The 15005-nt window shown below is 42.7% G+C and overlaps 1 protein-coding gene across 2 annotated transcripts in view; it reads right to left on the minus strand.

The window, feature by feature from the left end:
- CCDC148 (coiled-coil domain containing 148) overlaps window positions 1-15005 on the minus strand; it is a 217736-nt gene that overhangs the window by 133004 nt on the left and 69727 nt on the right. For both annotated transcript variants that reach the window (XM_060257342.1, XM_060257341.1), the window contains exons 4-8: window positions 8459-8562; window positions 5841-5914; window positions 4132-4286; window positions 2833-2928; window positions 2058-2239 (exon numbers count right to left, since the gene is read on the minus strand). In XM_060257342.1, the coding sequence (XP_060113325.1) occupies window positions 2058-2239; window positions 2833-2928; window positions 4132-4286; window positions 5841-5914; window positions 8459-8562 (611 nt within the window). The remainder of the gene's footprint in view (window positions 1-2057; window positions 2240-2832; window positions 2929-4131; window positions 4287-5840; window positions 5915-8458; window positions 8563-15005) is intronic.

The raw sequence follows: 15005 nt of genomic DNA on the forward strand, positions 1-15005 counted from the left end.
TTTCCATTTGCAAGGAAGAAATGTTTATGCAGTCTTATGTATATATTAAAAAGGAGCTGGGGACCTCCAAGGAATCATCCAGGAAGAAACAATTTAGAAATCCTGCTGCACTATCCAAATTCTCTCTCCAGGGTTCTCTAAGCTGTCAGGAACTTTAAGTAGGCTAATTTCCCATTCATCTTTTTAGCTGATAGTCATCTGTTCCAGGGATTTGAGACCCTGGGCAAAAGTTCCCCCTTGGGCCAAACAAGTAGTACCTAAAGGGCAACTGATCCGGGAAGTCAGCACAGATTTGCCCCCAACAGATCCTGCCAGATCAATCTCATTTCCTTCTTTGATCAAGTGACGAACTTACTGGGCTGAGGGAATGCTTTTGGTGTTGGTCACCTGGATTTCAGTAAAGTTTTTAACAGAGTTCCCCCTGATGTTCTAATGGGCAAACCAGAGGACTGAGGACTGGACTCTAGGATAGTGAGGTGGATTGGGAACTGGTTGGAGAACCACACACAGAAAGTACCGTAGTTGTCAATGGCATTTCATCTGAATGGAGGGAGGTGTCCAGTGGGATGCCACAGAGTTCAGTTCTGGGCCCTGTACTTTTCAGTATTTTTATCAATAATCTGGATGAGGGTATGGAAGGGCTACTCATTAAATCTGCAGATGAAACCTGATTGGGAGGAGAAGGAGCACACCAGAAGATAGAGATAGAATCCAATGAGATCTACACATATTAGAAAAGTAGGCATATGTGAACAAGATAAATTTAATAAGGGTAAGTGCTGAGTTCTACATCTGAGTAACAAAAATGAGGAGCACACATACTGAATGGGGGATATGCTTCTGGGTAGCAGTGTGTATGAACAAGATCTCGGGGTACAGGTGGAAAATTTCTATTAAGGGGTTGACATTCCCATTCCAGATTCTAAGAAATTCAGCCTTTCAACTGCAATGCAAATTACTTCTAATAAATGGTGTTTAGAACTTTAAACATAAATGTGTATACTACTGTATACTATTTGCCAACTTAGCAAAGCACAAAAAGGAGTTTTTTTAACTTAAAAATGTTGAACACATTCAAAAAAATTTCCAATAATCAGGCATACATTTTCCATTTCTGAACAAATGCACAGAATGTTCATTATAATGCAGCATTTCTAACAACGATGCCAATTGAAATATTAATATCATCTGAAGCAGTTTTTGCAAGTTTAACTAATTAATTAAATGTTTTAGTTTTGTTTCTTTTACTAACTTGTAAAAAAGATTATTTTTTAAAAAAAACGCTGCTATTTTACTCTAGCTTTTGGACAATATATATTTTTGAGACTACAGCAGACATGAAATATAAAATATGTTTTTCAGAATAAAAATGGAAGCGGATTGTTAGTGAAGAGGGATCCTTGGTATAAAGCTCGCAAGTCATCTTTTTACCTGAAGACACTGGAAGGAGTTTGGACAGCTGAAACTAGCAGCAAGGCAGAACTGAATCATTCCCCTCATTTATCTAACCTGCCTAATATAGAATGCCATTTGAGCATGGCACAAATCCCTGCGTCAGCCTCAGCAGCCAAAGGAATACAAAGGGATCAGGTCTCCTGTCTCCACTATTTACTGGCATGTTAAGTGAGTTCATAAGAATTCACTGAGGCATCTGCCATTTGTGAAAAGATACAGGCTTAAGAGTTGCATGCGCAAACTGTTCCAGATATCTCCAAGTGAAAACATTCATTCCAGTACGAGTTAGTGTTGTTATAAACAGGACAAAAAAATTAAAGCATTGTATCCACATAGGACGTGGTAACGTTCAGAACAGCTCTTGCTTCTGGTGGTTTAACATCTCAAACATTTTTGCTTACTGTCACAGACAAGCTGTTTTAGAAAGAGACAGTCTCCATTCTCTCAGCTGTGCAAACAGTTACTGACTATTTAATCCATAAAGCCGGGCAGGGAGTCAACTATGCATTGCATAAAAAAAAAGAAAAGAAGTCATATCCCTTGTAAATACAAGCATAATATTAAAAACTCCAATGGCAGAACATTCTGCCGTAGTCCATTACCTCATTGAGAGTTTTAACTCTTCATTCCTTTCCTGGAGTTTCAACCAGTATTCATCAGCAAGTTTTTGAAATTCCATAAAAATTGAGGCTTTTAAATCAGGGTAGGGGCATTCCAAGGCTAATAATTGTGGAGGGATATCATGAAAGTGTGTGGCTCTCTCTTCCCGGATGTGTGTCAATATCTATGATGTAAAACAGAGATCAGTGGTAGAATATAAAATGTTGTGGTATTTTAAATTTTTTTAATAATAATAATAATAATAATAATAATAATAACTTTATTTTTATATCCCGCCCTCCCCCGCCGAAGCGGGCTCAGGGCGGCTAACAAACATGGAAATCCCATGATTCATATAAAACAATGTAAACAATTTTAATATATCAGTTGTATAATAAATTAATTTAAAATAGATAAAATATATAAAATGGGTGCTAAAATACTGTGATCATAATATCCATAAGATGGCTAGATGTGCATATGTCAGATTAATCGGGTTCCATCTCGAAGGCAAGCTGGAAAAGAAATGTTTTGCAAGCCCTGCGGAATTGGTTCAGGTCCCGCAGGGCTCGCACCATCTCTGGAAGGTGGTTCCACCAACGAGGGGCCATCACCGAGAAGGCCTGCTCCCTAGTAGCCTTCAACCTAGCATCTCTTGGCCCAGGGATTGTTAGTAAGTTCTGAGAGCTAGATCTCAGTGCTCTCTGGGGCACATATGGGGAGAGAACTTGATTAATAAGAGAACTTATTAATAGAGAACTTGATTAATAATCTTACTTCCAATCTGCAATCTTCAAGCTTTTCCTCCAAAATTGTTCTTTCAAGGTGAAGTGTTTCCAAAATGGCTTTTTGTTGTTTCTTCACCAGCTCAACCTGATTATATAACACATTATTTTAAAGCATTAACATGCAAATATGGCAGCGGTTTCCATAATTCAACCCCTGCTGGCAAAATCTTATCCATCCACTTAGGTGGAAAACCCCTTTATGTCAAAGGGGGAAGTACATCATACCATAAACCCGCTGAGATGCTACCAAAGAACAAGGAAAGTTTCTTCTCCAGTATCAAGATGAGGAATGGAAAACCCCTGCACATATTCAGCAGAACTCTCTGGATAGGAAATTACAAGTTCTCTGCCCTCAGGACCTCAAATACAAGACTTTGATCCTGTGATGCATCAGTTGAAAGTACTGGCAGTCATGTAATTTCCCAATGCTCCCCCCACAAATTTCCTGCATTGTGGGGAAATGCAGCCATTTTCAACCCTGGGAAAGAGAGTCAGTGTGGTGTAGTAGTTAAGAGAGGTAGTCTCAAATTTGGAGAGCCAGGTTTGATTCCGCACTCCTCCACATGAAGGGTGATCTTGGACCAGTCACAGTTCTCTCAGAACTCTCTCAGGCCCACCTACCTTATAAGGGGACTGTTGTGAGGAGAGGAAGGAAAGTGGATTGTAAGCTGCTTTGAGACGTCTTATGGTAGAGACAATTGGGGTATAATAATAGCCACATGGGATAGGCAGCTACAATAGGGAGGAGGAAGGGGGCAAAATGGCTTCCTTCTTCCTCTTGCATGATCTGCAGCAGGAATTGGAAAAGATTCATTCCAAGAGCAGAGTTCTCCTCACAGTCCTTCAGCTCCATATCTTTCATATCTAAGTTTTGCTGGGATTTAACAGAAGAAGCCACGGTTCTTCTTTACAAATTCTGAAACCAGAACTGGAATGGAAAATGGCAAAAGACAATGTAAATTAACAGAGAAAAGGGATTTCTGTACCCTATCAGATAATAAGCAATCTTCAGCAGCTGAGCTCTTCCTCTTCAACACACTTGCACATAGGGATGCCAACAGGCTTGGTGGAAAATATCCTGTCCCTTTAACAGAGGCTTAATGTGTGGGAATGGGCAGCTGAAGCTCTTCATAGAGAAAATGTCTCACTAAACCTCTATTATGCTCCCAATACACATAATGGAAGGACAACATTCATAGCTATTAATAAAATGGAAAGGGGAGAACAGTGTAACAATCAACCCAAATCTACATAACGTAGAAAAATAGAGAAAGCCCAGATTACTTACTTGTTCTAACACTGCATCTGCATTTTCCTGGCAGGATTGCTGTTCACCGTTGGTTTCTATTTTTGACAGTCTATACCTTAAGTCCTCTCTTAGTTGCCACATAGGTTCTACTGTATTTGCTTGAAACTCATCCAGGTCTTTTGATAACTTATACCCTAGGAAAGGGATAAATAAAGACTGTCACTCCATTGGGGGAGAGGGGGGAGTGGTATTTTTGTATGTGTGTCTGCACATGTCGACCTCTGGTGACTGACCCCTACTGGGGGCAAGGAGGATAGTCCAAGAGGTGGCTGAATATAAAGCCTGCCCCTGTCCTCCTGACTGCTGGTATTTCAAGGAGGTCTCCCATCCAAGTACTTCCCAGAGTTGAGCCTGCTTAGCTTCTGATATCTGGCGAGATCGGGCTTGCCTGGGCTATCCAGGACAGGGTGACTGTCATTCCATTAGATAAATTTTAGTTGATAGTGGGATCAAATTCAAATATTAATTATGTGATTTCAATCTAATACAATACAATTTTAGACATGCTCTATGCGGTAACAACGTCATTTCCTTAAAAAAAAAAAAAGGTCTGCCGGAAACAGGAGGGAGTTTATGTAGTAGTCTTCTGTGTTCTTTGTGGTAATAATCTTAGTTGGTTGAATGATGGCCTTTGAGGAGGACTAGGGAAAGGAGGAGGAGGAGAAGATATAACACAAGGACCTCAGGAAGAGCTTCTCATAAGTCATTCTTTGAGGTTCTTACTTGTTTGCTTGTTGGATCGCAACACTCACGGTGCTTGGGGGACAACAGGCAGGATGGGGTATTCTTTTGTTCATAGTTTTCCCTCCCTCTGAACTCCACCAATGTGCGTTGTAAAGGGCAGGCAGATCTGGAGCCATGATGAGGCCAGTTCTGTCTCTCCCAACTTATTTTTTATGATCTGACCAGTCCATCTGATCAAGAAGGATGCTGTATTTATCACCATTCCAACTACTACTGGGGAGGGATGGTGGCTAAGTGGTAGAGCATCTGCTTGGTAAGCAGAAGGCCCCAGGTTCAATCCCTGGCATCTCCAAAAAAGGGTCCAGGCAAATAGGTGTGAAAAACCTCAGCTTGAGACCCTGGAGAGCCGCTGCCAGTCTGAGTAGACAATACTGACTTTGATGGACCAAGGGTCTGATTCAGTATAAGGCAGCTTCATATGTTCATATGTTCAGTTCTTACAATTGGAAATTCTATAAATTATCTGGCAGGCCAACAGCGTGGGAGTCTTCACTGAGCTCTCCGAGCCCCCAGACAGACAGGAGAACCCCAGGATGTAACATAGGATTCTATAAGCCCCTTCGCCAGTAGATGGAAATTGCTTGTTACACAAACACACACCCGTCCACTATGTAAGAGACTGATGCTGTCTTTGTATAGGAGAGCCTCATCTCATCACAGCCAGAATGTTGTTCTGGCCAAACAGCAGTGGTGAACAAGGCAAATTGCAAGAGGCAGCAAATTGAACAAGCTGGATTCAGGAAGGTTGTGTGAATGTGAAGCCCAATTAAAAACGGATTCGAGCATTGAACCGGCCTTGAGAACTGAACCAATTTACTGCCTCAATTGCAGATCTAATATTTTTGCAAAAAATATTAATGATTAATATTATTGTGTAATTTTATCAGCATGCTCATGTTTGCAGTTAAGTAACTTACATTAAGTCATATAGTGAGAGTACTTACGCTGGTCCCACAAGTCCAAAAAACACTCATCCCCTTCATCAAAAAAAGCTTGTATTTCCAGTTCTAGCTTGTGCCTGAAATGAAGAACTTCAGCTCATGCAAATTAAAAGCATTTATTTCTTACTCAAGATGTAACAAAAAAGCTTAAAGGCATCCAGCCATTCACTTAAACATGGCTACTTTTCTCAATTTCATAAATCCATTTTATATTTTATGCTTTCTCCACCACTTTCATAATATGCAAACACATTTTTTCTACTGGAGCTGCACAGAGAACACAAGAATATATCTGAAGCATTTTAACCTGTCTTTCTCCCTGAGAGACTCATGGTGGGCATTAGTGTTACTTTAAAAGTATACCCAATAAAAACTATTCAAAATCAACAACAAAACTGGCTCTTACAACAATACGATATCCAAACACTACCCATCAGAACAGTTATTACTCTGGAAAAGCACTTCTAAATTAAATCCATGGAGAGATTTGGTCTTTAATATGTTCAGTACTAAACATCTACTTTGTATATTATGATCATCCCAGGTGTTCTCCTTTTGTCTTATTCCTCTGGTTCTACCTAAGTCAAAAGCTGACCCAAATCTATGCCCAAGTCTTATCCCATGGTCTGAGCAACATGTCATCCATCACTAAAGCTACCTATGCTGCCTTCTGTTAGGATTCCCTGTTTTGCAATTTCTATCCCTGGTCCAGAATTCTGTCTACCAGGGATTCCTAGATGCAAATCTCTTATTGTCCCAGGTTAAAGAGGTCACACGAAATCTGTTCTCTAAAAGTTCCTGTGGATGGAGAATCTATCTTCAGCCAGGTCAGTTATGAATTGCCAGGGCTTTTTTTTTTTTTGTAGTAAAAGCCCAGCAGGAACTCATTTGTATATTAGGCCACGTCCCTGACATCGCCATTGTTTCACACAGGGCTTTTTTAAAGGGAAAAAAGCCCAGCAGCAACTCATTTGCATATTAAGCCACACCCCCTGATGCCAAGCCAGCCAGAACTGCTCAAAAAAAAAAAAAAGCCCTGTGAATCGCTATTGAAGTGACAGGTCTGACTTCTGAGATCAGATTCCCGAATCCAGCCCCAACCTGCACCTAAGTCCATTTGAGGGGTAGCCCCTGTCCCTTCCAGGGCTCACTTTTGTGGCAAAGTATTGGGCAAAAGAGAGTTGGGGTAGAACGGTGGCTAAGACTGCGCAGGGTCGGGTTGCTAACTTCGTGGAGAAAAGAATCCTGTCTCTTTAATAGAGGCTTAAGAGGATCTTATGTTATTTACCTCCATGCCATGAAAAACTGAAGATGTCTATTGCCACACGTTAAATCTCTGTTAAAGGGATGACAGGATATTTCCCCTCCAAGCGAGCAGGCAACCCTAGTGCAGGCTGGAGAGCGGGTTTGGTGTAGTGGTTAAGTGTGCCGGCTCTTATCTGGGAGAACCGGGTTTGATTCCCCACTCCTCCACTTGCACCTGCTAGCATGGCCTTGGGTCAGCCATAGCTCTGGCAGAGGTTGTCCTTGAAAGGGCAGCTGCTGGGAGAGCCCTCTCCAGCCCCACCCACCTCACAGGGTGTCTGTTGTGGGGGAGGACTCTTATCTGGGAGAACCGAGTTTGATTCCTCACTCCTCCATTTGCACCTGCTAGCATGGCCTTGGGTCAGCCATAGCTCTGGCAGAGGTTGTCCTTGAAAGGGCAGCTGCTGGGAGAGCCCTCTCAGCCCCACCCACCTCACAGGGTGTCTGTTGTGGGGGAGGAAGGTAAAAGAGATTGTGAGCCGCTGAGACTCTTCGGAGTGGAGGGCGGAATATAAATCCAATATCTTCTTCTTCTGCTGCTGCTGCTGCTGTAAAACTAGGGAAACAAAACTCAAAAGGGCTCTGGTCATTCTAGTACCCAAGGAAGCTGTGGAAGACATAATATTTACTTTGATTTTTTTTAATTTGATTAGATTTATATCCCGCCCTCCCCAGCAGGGCAGCTCACAAGCCAACAGGCAATATAAAACATCCCATAACAATAAGTATATAATAATATAAAACAATAAAATATAAAAAGATATTATGAGATCTGGTCTGGGTTTGGGTGCCATGGGGCGGGGGGGGGGGGGGCTCAGCAGGAATTTTTGCCTGGGTGACTGATAGCTCTCAGCAGCCCTGACACTATGGTACAAATCAGCAAGTCTTAATTTTGAATTTTACATATGCCATGAATTCCAGTTTGCTTAGCCACAGCCCTCCTCTGCAATATGGAGAGAATAGAGTCATGATAAAGTACACAAAGTACTTGGAAAGCGCTTAAAGTATTATTACAGCAGGCATTTTCTGTCTCCATACATACCCTCACGTGTGCTTGGCATCCATTTCGATCAGGTGATGCTAAGAGGACCCTACCCAATTCAGACTTTCTACGCATTCTTCCATCCAACCGTGTACGTGACTAAAATTCATTTGTTTTCTATTACATGCTCAGCTATCTCAGTTCCCCACATTTCTGTGATGTTATCTTCTCATGAATATTTGAATGTAAATTAACAACATTAATTTATGCCAGCCCAACCTTAGCTTTGTACTGTCCATCCTTCTGTTATTTATCAGGCTTTCCTGGTTCTTACCTGCTTTCATGAAGTCTTTTGTGCTCTTGCCACCACACTTGGCGGTGCTGTTTCAGAAGCATTTGTTCTTTATTAATCTTTGAGGCGTGTTCTGCCTTTTTGATCTAAGTAAAAGGGTGTAACAAAAATATACAAATGTAAATGTCTCCTCTAGACCTATAAAATGGCTTCCTCAAAGAAATCTCTAATGTGGTTGTATGCTCCATTGTTCATGTAAGTGAACCTTGTGAACAGACAGAACCACTGACAAAATGAAAAGGAAATTTATTCCACAAACATATACCGTATTTTTCGCTCCATAAGACGCACCTGAGCATAAGACGCACCTAGTTTTTAGAGCCGTTTGTGTGAATTTAGAGGCATTTGTGTGAATTTTTTGCAGTATTCGCTCCTTAAGACACGAACACACTTTTCCCTCCACTTTTTGGGGGGGAGAAAAGTGAGTCTTATGGTGCAAAAAATACAGTATATACTGCCCAACTGTGCCTCAAGGTGTATTCATGCTACACTAAATAATGCAGCCGAGCACTTAGAACGATCCTTGAATGTTACACATTAAATATTTGTAAATGCAAAAACTGAAAGTGACTGCGACTAATAGTCGATATATTTCCTAAAATCAAAGCCTCAAGATTTTTGGGGAACAGCTCAGGTGCTGAACTGCCCCTCAATTTTTACAGTAGTTTGCTTTTATTGGTTAATTACTGTATGGACTTGGCAACCCAACCTGCTACGGATATATACTTTTAAATGGTTTCTTTTAAATAAATGCACATGCAGAGCTCCAAACATGATTAAGTTGAAGATGAGCAGCTTCCATATACCCAAGCATTCACACCCCCATTGTACAGTTCACCATAGTTTGGTTTTTGTCATCCAGATCATGCCGTTTCCATGGCTGCAGCAGACACCCATAGCAGCATTTTGTGCTGGTGAGGAAACTCTCAATAACCTTCTCAAGGATCCATATGGAACATCATACTAGATATTGTGGCACGGCAAGAACTGTCACATAACTGGTTTTCACAGGGAAATCTCAAGGCGCAAAACAAAGTTTATTCAACAAAACCTTATGCAAGAAAGAGGGTAAAATGGGACCACAGTCCATCTTTGCAAGACAAGAGTGCACACTGAGTCAAATGTTTTGCTACCGTTATCACAAGTCAGTTGCAAGAGCCTTTAAATGGAGAAAACCAAAGCCATCTTGGGGACTGAGCAATAGCCTCTTTTCAAAGCATTTCATTTCCCACAATACCATTGGTTCAGCTTAAACATTTGAGGGAACAAATTTACAAAATGCCATAAAACATTGTTTTAATATACAATTTCAAGAAAAAAAAATTGCTGGATGGTAACACATTGGTGAAGCTGTTTTCAAGCCCTAGGAACTGGTATTTCTGTATCATTGCTGCAATTCGGACTCGTTTGGGCAAACGGCAAAACTTCATGGCTTCATCTTTAGAACAGTCAATGTCTTTTCACTCCTCACTGATGGTTTGTCTACCATGTATCCCCATTAGGGCTTTACAAAACAGTTGCTATGATTGGGCTATATGAGAAGCTGTCTTCATCACCAAACAGCTTTACAGTGAATAGTTTTTACTGCTTCCTTGACGGAAAGAGACTTGTGAAAAATGAAATACTGAAAAAACGCAAGACTAGAATTTAGTTTTAAAGCTTGAGTGAACTGAGCTGAATTCTGCTCTGCCAACTCATGGATAAATAATATCTGCCAACTCCTTTGACAAATTATACCTGCATCGTTAGAAAGAACTACAGGAAACTGCAATTCCAGCCCTTCACTATACTTTTGCTCATGTACCTTTTTATTTTACAAGATCCTAGAATGTAAGCTTTGAGTGTGTGGGGAGGAACAGCATGAACTGAAGCCCTTCTAAGTGCTGCTTATATGCTAATTCCTCAGCATGGCTTCACATGCACATTTACTCGCTACTTTAATTTCTGTACAGCCTCACCAGCAGACAGAAAGACAGAAATACAAAGCATCGCTGCGTATTGATTCACTTCCATTTCCCAAGCCGGTTCTTCTTCCCGGATACATTATGCAGAAGCATGTTACTGTTAACACGTAGGCCTCTCAGGGTGTCAGGGAGCTCCATCATGGAATAAGCATGGCTTATGAAGTGACGTCCAACGACTGTATTTACATGGCTACTAACTTCCTGCAGTGCACAGTTTCCATTCTACCAGCAAGAAGTACAATCAATTCCTATGCTTGGGTCTTCTTCTTCTTCTTCTTCCCTTGAGAGAAGCACAAGGATACCCTGGGCTGAGAATGCTGAGTTTTTTTTCCAAGCATACTGTGCATGAAGAGCAGATCAGTGAAGGCTTGCAGGAGAACAGCATGCGCTGGAATGAGTTCTTAGCAAGCTCCGGCACCTATTGGGAGGAGCTTGCAGAGACTGTAAAAGCACGTCTGTTCCTGGTGAGATACTGAAACACCCTAAAGCTTCACAAGAACACAGCGAATTTCAGAAATTACTTGCAATAGTTTCAAGAAAAACATAACAAAATGGTGCTACATTCTCTATGTTTACACAGGCGGGCATACGTTTAGCTCTCTCAGCCATATTTTTGTATGCTGCTGCCTCATTTATCTTTCCTTCCAAGGTTAGATCAGCAGCTTAGAGCGGGGACGTATTAAAACGAATGACAAGATGGTCCATAGGAAACAATAGCAGAGCCTGGATGGTCCATAGGATATAATGGGAGAGAAGATGGTCCATTGACTTGCATGGGAAATACATTGAAGCACAGAAACAGATGCAACAAAAACATGGAATGGATAATCTTCTCTCCCATTATATCCTATGGACCATCCAGGCTCCCATCCAGGCTCTGCTATTGTTTCCTATGGACAATCGTCTGCCAACCTCCAGAACTGGATTGACAAAGGAAAATGTACTTTGCCAACCTCCAGGACTAAATTGTCAGGGGAAAAGGTACTTTGCCATTCTCCAGGACTGAATTGGCAGGGGAAAAGGTACTTTGCCATTCTCCAGGACTGGATTGACAGGGGAAAATGTACTCTGCCAACCTCCAGGACTGGATTGACAGGGGAAAAGGCAGACTGCCAGCCTCTAGGACTAGATTGCCAGGGGAAAGGGGAAGGTTGACAGCCTCTAGCACTAGATTGACAGGGGAAAGGGGAGATTGGCAGCCTCTAGGGCCAGACTGACAGGCAAGTGGGGAGATTGGCAGCATCTAGGGCCAGATGGAGTGGGGGAAAGGGAGATTGGCAGCCTCTGGCACTAGATTGACAGGCAAAAGGGGAGATTGACAGCCTCTAGGACTAGATTGTCAGGGGAAAGGGGAGATTGACAGCCTTTGAGACTAGATTGACAGGGGAAAGGGGAGACTGACAGCCTCTAGAAATAGAGTGACAGGGGGAAAGGGAGATTGACAGCCTCTGGGACTAGATTGTCAGGGGGGAAAGGAGATTGACAGTCTCTAGGGCCAGATTGTCAGGGGAAAGGGGAGACTGACAGCCTCTAGCACCAGATTGTCAGGGGGAAATGGAGTTTAACAGCCTCCAGAGTACAAGGGAAGCATAATGATGCCCTTTCCCAGCTTCACCTTTTTATCAACCTCACAGCCCCTAGCAACTGGCCTAATGTGTTTGTTGAGCTCTGCCCCTGCACATGCTTTCCAAGGTCTGCCTGTAGCATTTGCAAAGCAAGGCTACTTTAAACATTTAGCAATATACAAACTTTACACATCTGTTTTCATCCCTACCTGCTAGTGCTGCATTGAGCTTACATATAAAAATAAATATGTTTTGGGGTCGTGCTTCAAAATGGAATCGACATTTTAACCTTTTTCGCACACAGCTTACCTCGCAGTCACAATCCTGTTCCCTCCACAGTGTCTGTCGGATTTTCCACCATCTGCGCCGGAGTTACAGGAAGTGCCGCGGCTTTTGCACAGTGAACGTAAACTGGGTATTAGCGATTTACGTTTGCTACGCAAAAGCTGCGGCACTTCCTGTAACTTCGGCGCAGATGGTGGGAAATCCGACCAGATGCTGCGGAGGAAACAGGATTGTGACTGCCAGGTGAGCTGTGTGCGAAAACGGTCTTTGTCTCCTGCTGAAACCCAGCACAGAGTTGCAAATTTGTTTTGCTATTGGATTTCACAGACAACTAGCACTTTCCACTCTGCACCAAGCAAACTAAATTTTGCAAATGTGATCGCTTTTTCCTGCTGGAGTTTACAGAGTACCAGCTCTATAACCCTTTTTGTGTGCTTCTCCAGATTGCGGAGACTCCACGTACTTCCTTGCTGCTGGTCTACTCATTACACTTTCTGGAACCAGAATATGAAAGTGAAACTTTCCTGGCTTTGGGGAAATTCCTACTTGTCAGCATTCAAAGTTTACTTGAAGTTTGTATCTTGGTGTAATTTCTGGTGCAATTGCAAAACAGATGTTGGTGCAGTTAATGTTGAAAGAAGCTGATAGTAACAATTTTACTCTGACATTGTATTGTTGCAGTTGAGACGTAGACACTTGTACAGTAGAACATTTCATTAAGCTTTGCATTAATGCAACACGACCCATTCATTTTTTAACTTGTGGTTATACTCGAATGGCGCTCCGGGAAATTGACAAATGTTGGTCAGGGAAAGTTAGGGACATGAAAAATAAAATTCTTGTGGCAACCCTATATTGGCTGTGTGGAGAAATGCCATGCCTCCTGGAGCAGCGGTAAGCCTGCTTTAAAAGTTTCTGTATCTGAGCTCAGAGACTGGCAGGAGGGGTGGGTGGGAATATAGCCCCTAGCATTTGGGCTATCTCTTGAGAGATACTAATGGCACTACTGGAAGAGACCATGGGCAACCTTCTCCTCCATGCAGGAAAAAGAGTGGAAAGGACATTGGGCTAGACCAGCCCCAGGAATGAGGTGGAGGTTTCCTGGAACACATGGGTTTTCCCCAGAATGTCTTCCACAGAAGAGGCTTCCTGGGGACAACAGGAAAAGAAGCGTAAACCTAGGTGGGCCAGGTTGCAAGGGGTTGAGAGTGATCTAAAGTAGGTGGAGTCAGAGAATAAACAAAAGTGCTTTCTCTGAAGAGCACAAGGCTGCCTCTCTTGCAGCTGGGACTGGAAGATAGACTGCGACTCTCCAGGCAGTAGCCAGCAGCCATATTTGACCATGTGGCTGGCCCTGACTGGATGCAGGAAGCCTGAAGCAGTGAGGTGTCATTACAAGATGTTGTAATTAAGCATAAATGGGCCTGCTCTGCTTAAACATCTGTTAGGGCAGACACGGAAGGATGTGTTCAAACCAGACACGGAAGGATGTGTTTCAAACCAACCTTGACTTGATCTTCCGGCAGTTTATTGTGTGCTGTGATAAGATTTAATTTTTCACTAGTTTTTAAAAAAATGAACCTTTAACTATTTGAAAGGTTGGCAGCAAAACTTTGTACCACATGGTCCCCCAACCGCCTTCAACCATGCTACTGTAGGGAGTCCTGGAAAAAGAAAAGGCATGAAGTTGCCAAGGGTGCCAATCCTCCAGGTGTCTCCCCAAAAAGGACTTTGGTTTCCATGATAACCAGGTACTGGGTGCCAGAGCACCTTGAGGCAATCTCCCTTTTCCGCTGGCAATCCACTCTCAGAAGCTGGGAATCTAACATCTCTCCTGACAATGTAGTCCTAGAGGCTGACAATCTACCCTTTCCTCCTGACAATCTAGACCTGGAAGCTGTCAATCTCCCTTTCCCCCTGACAATGTAGTGCTAGAGGCTGTCATTCTCCCTTTTCTCCTGACAATCTGGCCCTAGAGGCTGTCAACCGCCCCTTTTCCCTGTCAATCCAGTCCTGGAGGTTGGCAAAGTACATTTTCCCCTGTCAATCCAGTCCTGGAGGCTGGAAGACTACCTTTTCCCCTGTCAATCCAGTCCTGGAGGCTGGAAGACTACCTTTTCCCCTGTCAATCCAGTCCTGGAGTTTGGCAAAGTGCATTTTCACCTGTCAATCCAGTCCTGGAGGTTGGGAGAGTACATTTCCCCCATCAATCCAGTCCTGGAGGTTGGCAAAGCACCTTTTCCCCTGTCAATCCAGTCCTGGAGGCTGGCAAAGTACATTTTCCCTTGTCAATCCAGTTCTGGAGGTTGGCAAAGCACTGTCAATCCAGTCCTGGAGGCTGGCAGACGATTGTCCATAGGAAACAATAGCTGAGCCTGGATGGGAGCCTGGATGGTCCATAGGATATAATGGGAGAGAAGATTATCCATTCCAGGTTTTTGTTGCAGCCGTTTCTCTGCTTCAATGTATTTCAATCAAGCCCATGCAAGTCAATGGACCATCTTCTCTCCCATTATATCCTATGGACCATCCAGGCTCTGCTATTGTTTCCTATGGACCATCTTGTCATTCATTTTAGTACGTCCGGCTTAAAGCTGCTTTTGAATCTGTTGTGTTCCTAAATGCCCAGCAGGCAGAGTAGATTGTTTTAAAAGCAGGGCAAATTTAAGTCATTATATAAGTCACCAAGAAACAAAAGCATGACATTTTCCATTA

This window comes from Heteronotia binoei, chromosome 16, assembly GCF_032191835.1.
Source record: "Heteronotia binoei isolate CCM8104 ecotype False Entrance Well chromosome 16, APGP_CSIRO_Hbin_v1, whole genome shotgun sequence".
Classification (NCBI taxonomy): Eukaryota; Metazoa; Chordata; class Lepidosauria; order Squamata; family Gekkonidae; genus Heteronotia; species Heteronotia binoei.